This window comes from Chinchilla lanigera, unplaced genomic scaffold, assembly GCF_000276665.1.
Source record: "Chinchilla lanigera isolate Chin_1 unplaced genomic scaffold, ChiLan1.0 scaffold00014, whole genome shotgun sequence".
Classification (NCBI taxonomy): Eukaryota; Metazoa; Chordata; class Mammalia; order Rodentia; family Chinchillidae; genus Chinchilla; species Chinchilla lanigera.
The window spans coordinates 5,245,034-5,261,300 of record NW_004955415.1 but is presented as its reverse complement, the minus strand read 5'-3'; the positions used below and the strand labels follow the sequence as shown (position 1 = coordinate 5,261,300).

Sequence of the window (16,267 nt, the reverse complement as noted above, 5' to 3'; positions counted from 1 at the left end):
GGGGCCCCTGGCGCCGCGTCCGGCCCGCCTCCCCTGCTGCCGCCCTCACCTGCGCCCGGGGCTCCCCTCGCCTTCAAGGCCGGGGACTCCAGCCCAGACAGACAGGGGACGGCGCAGGGAGACAGCACCTGAGGATACGGAGCTGGCTCTGGACTGCCTTTTCATCCCCAGGTGATGAGTGAGGTCGGGAGAACGGAAGATTTTAAAAGCCACCGGGGCCTCCGTATTGAATGAAAGACCCAGTGCAAAGGCATCACCATGAACACGAGCAGTAAGTGGATCCTCCTCTCCTTTGCCATGGGAACAGGGGTGGGGGCGGGAGGTGCAGGAGCCTGCACCGGCTGCCTGGAAGGAGGAAAGAAGCCTGGCCTCTGTGTGGATACCTGACCCCCGACTCCTTCTGGCGCTTTTCTGAGCTCCGTGGCAAAGGACTAGCTTTAGGGGTTGGCTTTTCATGATGATTTTGCTAGTGTTAATAGGAGGCGCCCAGTGCCTCTGCTAGGAAAGCTGCTGTCTCCTTCCAGCAATGCTAGGAAGGCCTAGGAAGCAGCACTGTGTCCATTGTCTGACACGGGGCTCAGCAGACCTTCCTGTCCACATCTGGAGAACCATGGAAGCCCTGCTCACCCCGGAGCAGGGGAAGGCAGGGAGGCTGGCTTGTGGGCGGGCATGGGCGGGCACGGGATGGAAAAGAGCAATTTGATAAACAAATACTCATGAAGACACCTTCGATCTGGAAGCTGTGAAAGAACTAGCTCCTGTGCCCCTCAGCCTGGTGGGGCTACTTTCTCCACCCAGCTGCAGGCTGATGGCCCACCCCACTCCAACCCCACTCCAACCCCACTCCAGAAGAGAACGGGACAAACCCTTTGGGTGACAGGACTGGCGTGCCAGAGGCAGCAAGTGTCTTGCAGAACCAGGACCAGGCATTTTGCTCCTGGGCTGGGCCTCGCCTGCTGAGAGATGCAGTCAGCAGCCCAAGGAGCCAGGGTCCCCCTTCTTCAGTAGCGTTTCTCTGAGCGCGCTGAGTGATGCCCTGTGAGGACAGAGCTGGGTTCAAGTCTCTCTCTACTTGGCTGTCAGCTTAACTATCTAGGCCACTCAGGCATCAGGTGGGGCTGTGGAGCCAGTGGACCTCTACCAGGGTTCATGTCCCTGGGTTTAGGACTTTGTTCTTAGTCCCAGCTCTGCATCCCTGATGTTCATCTCTAAATCAGAGACCCTTAAGCTAGAGACCCTTCTAATCTAACAATCTACAAAGCTACAATTGAGCAGCAAGGCCAGAAAAATTAGCACCTTATTGAGACTGTGTCCAGCCAAAGCCCACTGTTTCCTCACCCTCCCTCCATTTCAAGGCCGTTGGCATAGAGAAGAGGAAAACAAAAGCAAAAGCCAATGAGATGGAAGTGAAATATATTTATTTACTACGTGCTTGTATGACTCATCCCTCTGCCGTCTTCCTTTGTGTATTACATATCTATGCTAAGCAAGCGGGGCTAGACTCCCCTGCCTCTTTCAGCCAAAAAATTTTGCCTCTTAATTTTGACTGTCTGGATGATGCTTTGGTTTCCTACCAGGCTCAGGAAAACAGTAAAACCCCATAGACCCTGGGACTTGGCCATGCGTTTGTATCTGTGTGCTTCCAGACGAATAAAGATGTGAATCTGCCTGTTACTTTCTCACTATGTCTAGGAAAAAATATATTTATGGGAGTCTTTTCCACCAAATAATTGAGGAAGAGATGGCTTATCTATTTTTTCAAGGAGCTAAGAAAGGCAATAAGCAACTGACTCTGCCCTCTTCTCTCTGGAATTCTAAGAAACTCTTGTCCAGTTAGCAACATTGAGTATTGCAGGAAAAAAAAAAAAAAAAGAAAGAGATATTTTTCTTTTTTAAAGAAACAGCTATCAATAGAGTTGAATGCTGCAGAAGACGAAAACTGACAAAAATGCCAGTCCAGCTTGATCTGCTTTTTCTAAGCGAGCAGAGTGTTTACATTGCAAGAGGAGTGGAAAATAAACAGTAAAATGGCTGGGGCTGCCTGGGGAGCTCCTGGGCTCCCCATAAGAGGAAATGCTTCTCTGAACAGATAACTGGAGATCACTGTAGAGGAGGCTGCAGCCCTGGTACGGGGAATCACTGCGGTCTCCCCCAACTTGGAGAGTCTGCAAATGGAAAGAGTAGAAATCAGGCCACACAGCAGTGACAAGGCCATAAGTTCAGCAGGACGGAGCATTGGCAGGAGGTCCATGGCTGACCTGAGCTAAGCAAAAATGCTCCCCTTGGAGATGTGAAATCATTAACCCAATTCTTATGCCGGAAACTGTCCCTAGCAGAAACTCTTCTTTAGGGTTTTTTTCACTCCCAGTTATGGGGTCCACACTCCTCCCCACCCCCAGCCACCCCACTGAACTAGATGTTTCCCTTCCTCACCCTGCCCAGACACTCCCACCCACGCTGTGAGTACTGTTATTCCACTTTAGTAAGAGAGACTTTGTAGTTAGTATTTGGCGATTTCACATCATGCAGTTCATTGCTGGGTTCCAGAAGGTGCTTGGATGTATAGTGTATCTGACAGTGGGTACAGTTCCTAATCAGTGGTTCCAATACCAGCACTGAAATACAAGCTTATTATATTTTTTTCTTTTTTTTGGTACTAGGAACCAAACTCAGGACCTTGCTCTTGCCAGAAAGTACAAGCTTATTGATAAATTTCTAATTGCATGATCTGGAGCAGAGCACAGGCTGTGGTTGTAAGCTCATGGAGCTCAGACCCTAGAATCAGAGTGTTTCATTATTTTTCTCATATTAGCTGCATGATCTTCAGCATGGTTGTCTCATTTGCAAAAATTAGAATGGGCTGGAGACTATATGTTAATGTTTTGTGTAAAATCCAGTGTGACATGGACAAGGCTGGAGCCATGTCATCAATAGGGTGGTCAGGTTGTCATCACCATTGTGGTGATCATTGTGTTACTGGCATTAGCTTCAAGATATTAGCAAGCAGGTCACTCAACCTCTCAAATGTCAGACCTTCACTGTGAATTGAGAAATGTCCCTGGAGTATGATTTTTGAGGATTAAATGGGATTACAAGGAAATGATTTCTAAACATGTGTAAATTGTTTTTATTAAGAAACCCATTTCTTGAGGGACAAAGTCAGGAGAGTGTTCAATCAATGACTCCTCTGTGGGAGTTTTATTTTGCTGAATCTTCTGAAATCTCTCTGAGCATTGGCATACTGATCAGTGGGCATCTGGGAGAAAGGGATAATTTGGAGCTGATGGGTGGGGAAGCAGACAGACCTGTGTAGATACAGACTTTCTTTCCTCCTATGTGCTCCCATCCTAATTCCAAGGATCTGTCATTTGCCCCTGACATACAGAGGCACCCCAACTTGTCCCTTTATCCACTCCAGCCCCCTCTAGTCATTCCCCTACATCTGCTGTCTGTATCACCTCTGTAGGGTCTCTTATGGCCCAGCTCTGACCTTCTCACCAGTCCCACTGCTTCTACACTGCACCGTTCTTTGTGTCACTGTCACATGTGCGTCTTTCCATTCCCTCCATGGGCTTGTTCCTCCTGCCTTTATTGCGTGGTTCCTTCTGCCTAGAAAGCCCCCTCCCCGACAGCACCAGTCCCTCTGCTACCCACTCCCACACTTCACCTCCACTCTGGCTTCTTCCCCCTCCAGAGCTTCCAAAGCCCTCCCAAGCCCCCCAGTCCCTCTAATGTCCCTGTGAGGTAGGATCACAGTGCACCTTGGCCCTGTTCCTTCCAAGCCTGGTCTCTATTATTGTCTGCTCGTCCGTGTTGGTCACTCATTGAAGTCCATCTACCCAAACAGCCAGCTGCATAGGGGTTGTACCATGTGCCCCATAGCTGTGACACAGTCTGGGGAATTTGTTTATTCTGGTTTGTACACTGACCATTTCTATCACCCAGATTGCTCACTCTTACTGTCTTGAACCGTGGGTACTGTCCATGAAATGTATGTGCTGTTACATAGCAATATATCTTTAATTACTCCTCTTGGTGTTCCAGTTCTTACATTGATACCAGGGGTTCCAGATCCAAGGGAGACTGAGTTGACATGAGGTGCTAATAGCCTTGAACACCCGAGTCAGTTCTGCACCCCATAAAATCTCATACTCCTCACTTACATCAGAATTCCCACAGCTCCTGAGTGCTATGGCTTTCCTATGTGTAAAACCCAGGGCTGGGTCATCCTCGAGGTGGGGAGCATCCTGTGCACCGTGGGCCATGGTACCAGTACATCCTCCTTCATGTCGTAGGCCTCCTCCTGCCTCTGGCCATTTCATTGTCTTTAGCATGGGTTGGCATGCTAATAAATTCCTCCTTTGGAGTAGACTTTGTTTTGCTGCAGAGAGTATTCAAAGATCACATAAGCCCACAAAGACATCATAGAGCAGTAAGAACCCAAACTTTGGGATATGGATGCTGAGTTCAAGTTCAGGATCTGCCATGTGCTGTGTAGTCTTGGGCAGAATAGACAATGTCTCTGAGCCTGAATTTTATGATGTATAAAATCTGAGCAATAAAATGCCAATGTGCAAGTTTCTTGTGAGATTTGAGTGAAATACCGTGAGACATTCACTAGAACTGGGTCTCAGTGAATGGAGTTGAATCTGAAGTTGAACTGGCCATTGAGTTAAGCAAAGTTCTGAAATGAAGATATCATAAAAAGCAAGCTTTCCGATTGGAAGTTATCCTGTCTTGCTGGTACAATAGGGTTTTGTATATAGGAAAATCGGAGCCTTCAGAAAGGTTATTAACCTGGTATTTTATGTGAATTGGGGTGAAAAGGGCAGGATAGGAAGCTGAGATCTGAAGTGAGCGACAGCTGTCCTAGTTCAGAGAAGGTATAAGCACCAGGATTTGGGTAATGGTGAAAATATAAATAAAGAGAAAGATCCTGTAGGAAGTAAAGACAACTGATTGTATTGGGGTGAAAGAGAAGAAGGGGATTCTCTCAGGGCTGTGGCAGTGAATGGACGGATGATTTGAAGGGAGTATAATAAAAGTTTTCTAGAAGTGCGTCAAGGGTATGGAAAAGCAAGCAAGGAGGAGCAGGAATGGTTCATTACCTACTATAACCACAGGCCTGAAGGGATAAGAGAAGGAACCAGAGACGCAGCTGACCATGCGTGGGCATTATGACAGGACAGGACCTTCTCAGTCCTTGGCTCCAGGAAGGCAGTCAGCCCAGTTCCAGGGAAGGGACCAGGGGGATAACTACTGTATCTTGACCCCTTTCTCCTCCCTCCCACGGGTGCTCAACAAATCCATCCAGAAGCCATAGGACAATGAAGGGAGTGGGCAGCTTATAATGGTCAGCCCCCCAATTCATGGTGCAGGACAGGAGGCAGAAGGGAGCTGGAAAGCACAGGAGTTCAGAATAGAGGACCCTGACACAGGGGCAAGATGAGCTTCCTCTGCCACTGCCATGGCCTGGATCAGGAGTTCCAAGAATTCTTAAACAAAAGGGTCTGTTACAGACACAAACCCAGTAGGATACCCTCTCAAGAAATTCTAGTCTGTGAAACATAAAATAGAAGTGACTGAATGCTGCAAGGGTAGAATTTTTGTGTGTTTGTTTAAACAGTGCTTGCCAGATGAATGAAGCAGGTGTTGACACATGATTACTTGAAACTAGGGGGGGTTAGAAGAATAAACGTAAGCAGCAATTTTAAAATCATCCAAAATGAGCATAACACATCTCCGAAAATCACAATGTGATTTCAAGAGCACTTGGATCGCAGAAAGGAAGTGATATCAATTCTCAGCTCCAACTCTCCTATCTGGCAAAAGTGCTATCTTGCTGAGATAGCATCTGCTGTGGTGAGCGGGTAGCCGCTGGCTCCCACCCAGGGGTAGCCAGAAACCATGGTGAAGCATAGAAAACAACCAGAAGTTTGGAATACCGTTGGCTTAGGGGCAATTTTGCGAACGACATTGTCTCCTGTAGGCCTTAATGGCGCAGACTGGAGAGATTGCCGGGTTTAAACTCCATCCGTGCCTCTTACATGTGTGTCCATGGGCAAGTCATTCACCCTGGTTCCTCATCTCTAATGATAATCATGGTGGGAGTGGGATAATAATAGTGCCTCCCTCATGGGATTGTCACCAAGAACACATAAGTCTGTAGTTGTGAATTGCTTAAAACAGTGCTCAGCCAATAGCAAATGCAAATTAAAAATAAATAGTGTGTGCTACTTTGTTAGGGCTGCTGTAATAACACATTACAAACTGGGCAGCCTAAATAGCAGAGATGTACATACTGCCTCACAGTCCTGGAGACCAGAAGTCCAACATCAAGGTGTTGGCAGGGCTGGGTCCTTCGGAGTTTCATGAAGCTCGTGGGCTTGTAGCTGGCCATCTCTTCACTGTCTCTGCAGAACTTCCCTCAGTGTATGCCTGTGTCCAAATTCCCCCTTTTGATAAGGACACCAGTCATATTGGATCAGAGCCCACCCTTGTGGCCTAATTTTAACTTGATTCTCTCTGTAAAGACTATCTCCAAATAAGGTCACATTCTGAGGAACTGGTGTTAGGACTTCAATACTCTGGAGAGAGACACAGTTCAATCCTTTATCATGTCTGTTAGGGAAATGACTCCTGGAGGAGACTTCTGCCGGACATGCTTCCCCCTGACAATCAGCCACTCCCTGGGGGTATCGTACGATGCTGACAGTCAGTTATCAAATATGAGTGTCACAGAGGTTGTCTGTCTAGCCTTTTGAACACTACTTTTGCCATTCCCTACAAGCAGAGGTGGACCCTCTTCCTGTGAGCTGGAAGAGAAGAGGTCACATGGAGGGGGTCCCCATGTGGGAGGATGGCAGGTGACTTGCAACTCCACAGTCCGTTTGCTGAAACACATCCCCCAAGTCCCTACCATGGAGTCATCATGCGTTGTTGTGTTTCCATAGCATAAGGAAATTTATTGGCCGTGGTATTGGTTTCCAGTCAACCCACTTCCAGGAATAAGAAGTAGGTTATTTGTCAACAATACTTACTGAACACCAGGTCTGCAGCGTGCATGATGCTAGGAACATGGAAGCACATATAACCAAAACAGTCATCACACAGATGGACAAAATTTTTCCCCTGGTGGCCAATATAATGGGACATATTTTATTGGCCCTATACCAAGTTTTTGATAAAAATTGAATTATTTGTCAACAATGAGAAGTTAAGAGATAAAAATTGGGATTTCTGGCTTCTATTAAAAACAAAATATCACTGGAAGATCTTGCAGCCCTGGCCCTATTTTCCTACATGATGACAACCAGTAGGACTGCTGGGTTTGGATGGTGTATACTTGTCTTTACTTTGTTACATTTGCCTCCACTTCCTATTAAGTTACCCCGGGGACAGCTCAATATTTTTAATATAATCTCCCTACCTTTCTTTCTTCTCTTTCTGTCTCTGTGCTCCCTTCCTATATGCCAAAGATTCATCTCGCTATTTCCTACTGCCTATCTTTTATTTTACACTATATTTATAGATTGGATTTCTCATATAAGAGAAACCATGCTAAATATTTAAACAAGTATGTCTGATGTGCTTCACTTAACATTATGGTCTCAAGGTACATCCATTTTCTTACAAATGACTCAAGTTTATCCTTATTTATGGCAGAGTAGTACTCTATTATGCATTTTATCCATTCATCCACTGATGGAAATATGTGCTGTTTCCAAGATTTAGCTATTATGAATTGTGCTGCTATAAACATGGATATGCAGGTATCGCTGTAATTTGATGTCTTTAACTCTTTCAGGAAGATAGTACCTAGGAGGGGAATAGCTGGGTCAAATGGAATTTTCTATTTTTAGTTTTCTGAGGAATCTCCATATAGATTTCCATAGTGATTGTGCCAGTTTATACTTCCACCAACAATAAGGAAGGGTTTGTTCCTCCTCACAGCCTTGCTAACATTTCTTGTGATTTGATTTCTTGAGGACAGCCATTCTTTCTGGAACAAGGTGGATCTCAGTGTTATTTTAATTTGCATTTCTCCAATAGCCAGCGATGTCGAACACTTTGTCATGTATTCATTGGGCATTTATGCCTCTTCATCTGAGAAGTATCTATCAATTTCAGATGCACATTTTTTATTGTATCTTGAAATTGGGGAAGTCTGGGTTTGTTTATTTTTTTTTTTTTTAGTTCTTCATATAGTCTAGATTTTAGTCCTTTAAGGAGCAGCTGGCAAAACTTTTCTCATTCTTTAGGTTGTCTCTTCACATTATTGTGATTTCTTTTGCTGTGTAGAAGCTTTTTAATTCAATGTGATCTGATTTGTTGATTCTTGGTGTTATTTCTTGATTCTTCTTGGAAAGTCTTTGCCTATACCTGTGTTTTCAAGTTTTACTTATTTTGTCTTCCAGCAGGTTAAATGTTTCTGTTTTAATATTTAGATCTTTGATCCATTTTGATTTCCATTTAGCACATAGTGAGAGATATGGGTCTAGGTTCAGTCTTCGGTATGGGAAAGCCAGTTTTCCCAGCACCATTTGTTAAAGAGGCTGTATTTCCTCCAGCAAACGTATTTGGCCTCTTTGTCAAAGATAGAGTAGTTGAGTGTGCCTGGAGTTGTTTCTGTAGCCTGTTCCATTGATCAGTAAGTATGCTTTTCACCAATCCCATGCTATTTTCATCACTGTCCACTGTTGGTTTCAATTTTTTATATTAAATTATATTCATATAGAGCCTTGCCACTGTAGATATTTGAACTTTTAATCCCCATCCTGAGCTAACCCATGTAGCAGCAAATGTACACACATGCCTTTTCACACAGTGCTAGGGGCTACAGTGAGCTGTTGGTGACTATGGGACGAGGTTCTGTGTGGCACTGGCAGGTGATCAGCACTGCCATGCCATTAAAGCTTCCTGGAAGAAAGCAGAATCTTGCTTATAGGTCCTTATTTCCCCCAGCTTACTGATATCCAGAAGGGTGATAACATATCCTGTTGAATACAGTTGGGAAAATAACAGAGCAAACAATTTCTGGCCTTTACCTCCTAGAACTGTTCTTTTTTTTAATTATAAAGAGAATTTTAAAAAATGAAATAACAACAACATAGACAAAAACAAAACAGCAAAAACAATAAAAATGATGCAGGGTTTCAAAACAAAATGATAGAAATTAACAGTGGTTGTTATATTACATATTGTTATCTTCCACAAAGTTGCTCAGATTAACAGATGTAAGAACACAAGATCAGTCACACCATTAAAGAGAATAAAAGATAATTAAAAAAAAAAAAACCTTAGAAATGATACAGAGCTTCACCAAACAAGATGATAGGAATCCAACAAGGGTTGTTACATTGCATATTGTTATCCTTAAGTTAGTTGGCTTTGTTTCCAGGGAACCTAGGAGGAGGAAATGGGAGCCAGAGCAAAGGAGTCAGTTCTGGATCAACCATAAGAGCTCTGGGTACTTTTTCCAGCTCAAATGAAAGCATCCTGAAGGTTAAACCACTCCAAGACTGTTCTGATGTTGTAGAGGATAGGCCTGGTCCAGTCCAGGATATCGAGTTAACAGCATGTGCTCTGTGTCACCAAGGCCAGCACCTACTAACGAGTGATTGCTGGACACCACAGCACTGACTCCATATTGCTTTCCTAGAACATATTCCTTCTATTGAGGGCAGATTCCTCTCCATTCCCCTGGAAGAAATCAAGGGAAGTAATAATAATAATAAATAAATAATTTATAGAAGGCAAAGCAATAATAATTTATAGAAGGCAAAGCACAGTGCCTAGCACGTAGTTGGTACTCAAAAGACACTTGATGAATTAATCCATTAATGAAAAGCCCACTGTCTCTGCTAAGCTCTAGGATAAAGATAAATGAAGATATTGCTTCTAAACCTTGGGTTCATCATTCTGACTATCCTCTAAGACTCTCATCTGGATGTCTCTAATGCTCTTCAAACTCAACCTAAAGTATCATAAAATTATTCTTAGAAAGACCTGCTTCAACTCTTGCAGTATTCATTGAGAACCTCCATCTGCCCAGGCACCTAAACTAGTGATTGGAAAGCAGTTATCCTACATTTCCCTTTCTTCTGCTCCCCTGTGTTTAGACTGTGGCCATATCTGGCTGTTGCCACTCCCAAGCAGGCCTTGACTTCTTCCCTGTTCAGCCACCACCACTGCCTAAAGTCCACCACACCAGGTGTGGCAGCCACTAGAGTAGGAGGGTGGGGGCGGCAGGGCTGATCTCAGTTTTGGAAGGAGGTAACTGAGCAGTGTGGGCTACTGGAAAATATGTTTCAGGCTGTGTGGAGAGGAAGAGATCAGAGCACTGCTATGCAGAAGCTGATCATGCTCTGTCTGAAGCACTGTGCTCAGGAAGGACAGTAATCAACAGCTGCAAGCCCAGCATGGTGGAAGGACTTGAAACCTGTTAGGGAGAGAGTATGAAGGTCACAAGAGTCAGCTCTATGCGTTGATCTGTGTCTGCCTGACAGTGTAGATGCTCTTTCAGTGATACTAGACAATGCTCCAGGGCTGTGTCTGGCTCCTAGACACTTCTGGCCCTCTTTTCTAAGTGTTTCAGCAGCCAGACAAGTGGTGCACAGGCTCCACACTGCCGCCCCATTGCTCCTGGGGCTGTGGTTACTGCTTGCATGCTTGTGCAACAGCCCCACCCCCCTCTCCTGGCAGAATTCCACTTTATACTGCCTGTATCTGTTCCAGAGCTTCTTCCTTGCATCTGCTTAATTTTGTGCAAAGCACAGGTCTTTCTCCGTGGGCTGTTATCTCTGGCCCTCACTAGCACGCACAGGGCCAATGAAATGACTGCTTTGCAATGGTCTAATGACACAGTTGATCTATTTTAAGCACCTGAAGAATACTTCACCAAGTGCCAATCTCCCTGCTGCCAGCTGCTCTCGGCAAGGAGAAGCAGGGACTGCCTGAGGTCTGCTCCTACATTTTGAGATCTGGGGACACATCTCAGGGATCCCATCCATGCCTGTGTGAGGGTGATCTAAGACAACCATAGCATTACATATTTTCACAGTCAGTATGGGTCGTTCCAGAGAATCGCCTGTGATGTCAGGATTATATAGTGCAGGCACCTCAGGTGACCATAGGCTCCTCTTTCAAAGAACAGTGGCAAAGCCTGGGACTGTCACACACAGGGAGAAAGGATGCGGCGGCAACATCTCTGAAACAAAAAGAAGCCCAGCCCCCATCAGAGATTCCTTAGCCTCAGACCCCTCCTTTTCCCAATCAAGAGGCATTCTTTTCCAACCATAGCCTATCTGAATGCAAATGCTTTATGTGTTTCTTTAATCCTTACACCAATCCTATTAGACCGTCTCTGAATTCTGTATCTGAGGAAGACCACCCAAGTACACTGGGTCTCATCATTCTTCACAGAACTAGCCACAGTCAATATTACTGTGTTTGTCAGCTCCCTGCTCCGTTTCTGTCTCGTATCCCCTTTCACCTGCAAGTCGCAGGAAGGCCGTGTGACAGACCTGCCTGTTTTGCTCACTGTCGAGTCCTCTAAACCCGACATGGTGTTTGACACTGAGGGATGCTGGCTTATGACAGTGTCTGTGGGACACAGGCTCGCCTCTTCACATGTGTTAGCCACTGAGCACACATGGAAATCCTAGGAGGCAGACATGGGTGTTATTCTCATTTTACAGAGGAAACCGAGGCTCAGAAAATATCAGCTCCAAACCTCAAATTTAAAATGAGTGAAAATGTGGAAGGACAAATGTAATTAGGAATATTTTGAAGTCTTCATTTTACATAAAAGGAAAATGAAGTGCACAGGTAAATTGCCTGGGCAAAGTCCATGAGCTAGGAAGCAGTGGTTCCAGTGTGTAAACCACATCCATCTGATTCTGAGGTGCCTTCCTCCGTGTTCTTGCTGGTTTTTCCAGTTTTTCTGCAGTGGAGGGCACAGGGGAACGCATCGGTTGGGATAGATGGTCTTGCAGTTGAATCTCCCAGCACTATTTACTCACACAAATGGGCAAGGAAACAAATCCCCGCTACATATGGTGGTAATGGTCTAAGCACCATGGAATCCAAGATGCTTAGGACAGGTCACTTCCTCCCAGTGTCACCAAGTAAGAGACATGAGCAAGGAATTCCAATATGAGGGACACCATGGTGACACTGAATGGAAACCTCCAAACCCAGCACTGTGGGAGGCTTAGGCAGGAGGATGACAAGTTCTAGCCTACTTCAGGCAACTTAAAAACTTAGCAAGACCCTCCCCCAAAATTTAAAAAAAAAATTAAAAGGGATGGTGTTGTAGCTCAGTTCAAAGGGCTTGAGTTCAAGCGCCAGTACCTAAAAAAAAATAGTAAAGGTGGCATGCCAAATTCCTTCAGAAAGTCTGGGAAGGTACCATCCAATCTAGACCCTGAAGGTGCAGACAAGTTTGTGGTAGATCAAGAAGAAGGACAAAAAGGCTTAGTCATTCATTCTTTCATGAATGGATTATGCAACTCCTGAATCCTGGGTCCTTGGCTAGGAACCGGGCTACTGAGCAGAATAAAGGCACAAAGCATTTTGGGAAGTGTGCAGAAGACCAGTTCATGTGTACTTTATAGAGTATGAGTATGTGGACAGTGAGGGAATAAGACCCACAGGGTGGCAAGGGTCACATCTTTGAGAGTTTTAGAATGCCAGGTAAAAGAGTATTTGTTACAATCAATAGCCAGTGAGGAGTCATAAGAGGTTTTGAGCCAAGCAATGACCTGACCAGAGCTGTGCATTATTCAGGGAGATCTCCTGGCAACGTGCACCACCTGATGCATCACAGAGCCTGGAGGCAGCAAGAGGCCAGTGAGACACAGTGGTACTGTGCAAGTGGATGGGGGAGGGGATTGTCCTGGAGGATGGGTGAGCAGTAGTTCTGCGGCATTACCTGAGGTGCAATTACTTCAGCATCGCTGCCCTTATGCCCACAGATGCACCTGCTGTTTCTGATTTCTGGATCTGTGCAAACTGATACTTTGAAAACTGGGCTACTGACCCAGTTGAGAAGCCAAGATAGTGTACTTGATAACTACTTGAGCTACAGAGTCAGTCTGCCTCGGTTCACATTCCATCTTGGCCACTTACTAGCTGTGCAGACTCCAGGGACTTGTGTTATCTCCCGCAACCAAGCTTCAGCCTCCTCTCAGAATGAGAATCAGAGGTGAGCGCTCTATGAGAGCATAGATGTCAGATGCTGAGTACAGTGGGAACACGTAATAATGGTTGGGAGTGACAGAGTAGTGAAATATGTTTGAATACATTGGGAAAACCTGTTTAAATATATAAATGAGTCATCACATGGTATTTTCATGATACAGTCACCTCGTGGTCGTTACACTGAAAAGAAGAAGCAGAGGTATCCACTGATAACCCAGGACTTTACTAACTAACATTCAGGGAATACTTTTTTTTTTTTTTTTTTTTTTGGTTTTTCTCTAGTACCGGGAACCGAACTCACGACCTTGCGCTTGCCAGGCAGGCGCTTTGCCGCTGAGCTAAATTCCCGGCCCCTTCAGGGAGTACTTGATCATGTGTTAAACTCCATTCTGAACACTTTCCATCAATAATGCTTTCCGATTCCAGGCATGAGTCAGGGGTGAATCCTGAGTAGGAAGTATTTCATGTTAAACCAGGGGTTGGCAACCCTCCTATAAAGGGCCAAACAGTAAGCCAAATGGTCTTTTTAGCATAAAAGCAGAAAATATGTAAAAAGATGGGTAAGGCAGTGTGCCGATCAAAATTTATTCACAAAAAACAAAGATGGGGGATGTCTTTGCCTTCAGCCAGTTTGCTAACTGATATGCTGGACAACGACTAAGTTGTCTTCCAACTTTGAGATTCCAAAACAAAATGATGACGAAGAAATGCCTAGTCCTTCTAATCCACTTCACCTTTGTCATCACACGGGGGTTTGTTTGAAATATTGTTGGAAAGATTGTTGGAAAGACACAGAAAGAACCAGAGAGCTTACTGTTTTGGTTTTTTCTTTTTTTTTTTTGCCTTCATAATCAGCAAAACTCATAATTCACATATGACTCTTACCAAGTGGCCACTAACTACTACTCTATGTAAGCCACAGTGCAAGCTGCTGGGGAAATGGATCTTGTACTGTCGAACATGCTAGTCAGACCAGAGACTCTATCATTTTGGAAAAGACACACATGACAATTTTCCATGTCAGATTGTCAATATTCAGAGCAATGTTCCTTATCCTTTTGCCTTCTATTTATACGTTCTTTTCAAAATTTTATTTTATTTTATTAGTGATCATTTGCAGTATATAATGTTTATGCTCACTTTAGGGAGTAGATGCCTATACTTAACACATCTTACTTCTCTCTAGTCCCCTTGCCTTTACTTCCTTCCTCCCTCCCCCATCTCTGCTCTAGACACACAATGATTACATTCATTGGGGATAGTTGGTACATGTACAAAACACAGCCCATTCTTCCTACATCCCCCTCCCCATCCTCCATCTCTTGCTTCCCATTTACAAAAGATCTATCTTCCTGTTTTCCCCATCTGTCTTTCACTTTGCGCTGTACTTCATTTATACTTTGGACTTCTCATATGAGAGAAAACGCATGGTATTTAATCTTATGAGTCTGATTTATTTCCCTTAACATTATGTTTTCAAGTTGTGTTTATTTTCCTCCATACAAATGACTCAAATGTATCCCTCTTTTTAGCTAAGTAGTATTTCGTTATGTATAGATACCACATTTTCTTTATCCTTTCATCTGTTGGTGGCCATATATGCTACTTGCCAGATTTAGTTGTTATGAATTGTGCTGCTATAAACATTGGTATCCATGTACTGTTGTAATACGATGTTTTTAACCCTTTTGGAGAGATGCCTTAAGGGAAATAGTTGGGTCAAATGGAATTTCTACTTTCAGTTTTTTGAGAAATCTCCATACTGATTTCAATAGTGGATGTACTAGTTTACATTGCCACCAGCAATATAGTCGGATTCCTTATCGACCACAACCTTACCAGCATTTGTTATTATTTGATTCTTTTGATGATGGACATTCTTTTTGAGTAAGATGAAATCTCAGTTGTTTAAATTGTATTTCTCTAATGGCCAATAATGTTGAACACTTTTTCATGTATTTATTGACTATTTGTATTTCTTCTTTTGAGAAGTATCTATTCATTTTAGTTGCTTATTTTTTAATTGGGTCTTTTATCTTGGGGGATCTAATTCTTTTGAGTTCTTTATACATTATAGGTATTAATCCTGTCTGAGGCATAGCTGGCAAAAATGTTTTCCCATTCTGTAGGTTGTCTCTTGTGCAATTGGAGTTGGAGTTCTCTTCAGAAAATCCTAGGCTATGCCTGTGCCTTCAAGAGTTTTACCTACTTTGTTTTCCAGCAAGTTAAATGTTTCTGTTTTAATATTAGATCTTTGATCCATTTTGATTTTAGTTTAGTACATGGTGAGACATATGGGTAAAGATTCAGTCTTCTGCATGTGGAAAGCCAGTTTTCCCAGTGCCATTTGAAAAGAGGCTATCTTGCCTCCATCATATATTTTTGGCTCCTTCATCAAAGATCAGGTGGCTGAGTATGTCTGAGATTGTTCCTGCATCCTCTAGGTTACATTTATTTATCCACATGTCTATTTTTGTGCTAATACTATGCTGTTTTTATCACTGTAGCTTTATAGTATAACTTGAAGTCCAGGATTATAATGTCTCTTGCTCTGCTTTTGTTGCCCAGTATTTACATTTTCTACTTAAAGCCCACATTCCTTTGTCATTAAATCTAGCTGGAATGTTTTCCCAGCATGGTTAATCATTCCTCCTTCCAATTCTTCAGGAGAACTTATCCCCATTTCCTTGCAGTACTAATAGTCTGTCAAGCTAATGTGTTCTGCTCCTCCTCCAGGGGATGGCACCTGACCTAGGCTAGCCAGTCAGAGCATTTCCTGGCACAAGGATTTGTTTTTCAGTGGACATTACACCCAAAATAGACCATGCAGAGTATTTCCTGGAGTTGGCTGGGGAGACACTGGGAGAAGTATTCGTCCCATAAGGTTGGAGACCTAGGAGATGACAGTCTGAGAATACCAGTGGCCATTGTTTCTAACATATAAGAAACTGTCTGAAAAATAGAGACAGTCATAGCTCTGATCACATAGGAAAGCACCAGAATGCAGCTCTACCTGAAGCCAAAGCTGCCCCACCCTAGACCTGCCAGTTATAAAAACCAACAC

At 44.0% G+C, this 16,267-nt stretch overlaps 1 protein-coding gene and 1 long non-coding RNA gene across 11 annotated transcripts in view; one reads left to right on the top strand and one right to left on the bottom strand.

Moving 5' to 3' along the window:
• Ablim3 (actin binding LIM protein family, member 3) overlaps positions 1–16,267 on the top strand; it is a 109,856-nt gene continuing 93,589 nt past the window's right edge. For all 7 annotated transcript variants that reach the window (XM_013512344.1, XM_005380626.2, XM_013512343.1 and 4 more), the window contains exon 1: positions 1–271. In XM_013512344.1, the coding sequence (XP_013367798.1) occupies positions 259–271 (13 nt within the window). In that variant the 5' untranslated portion in view covers positions 1–258. The remainder of the gene's footprint in view (positions 272–16,267) is intronic.
• Positions 9,306–16,267, bottom strand: part of LOC102028183 — an 83,383-nt gene continuing 76,421 nt past the window's right edge. For 3 of the 4 annotated variants that reach the window (XR_001233237.1, XR_001233238.1, XR_260269.2), the window contains one exon: positions 9,306–9,702. This is a non-coding gene — a long non-coding RNA (uncharacterized LOC102028183). Of the gene's footprint in view, positions 9,703–9,756; positions 11,210–16,267 lie in introns of those variants that run through there. The other variant, XR_001233239.1, reaches the window with a different exon arrangement.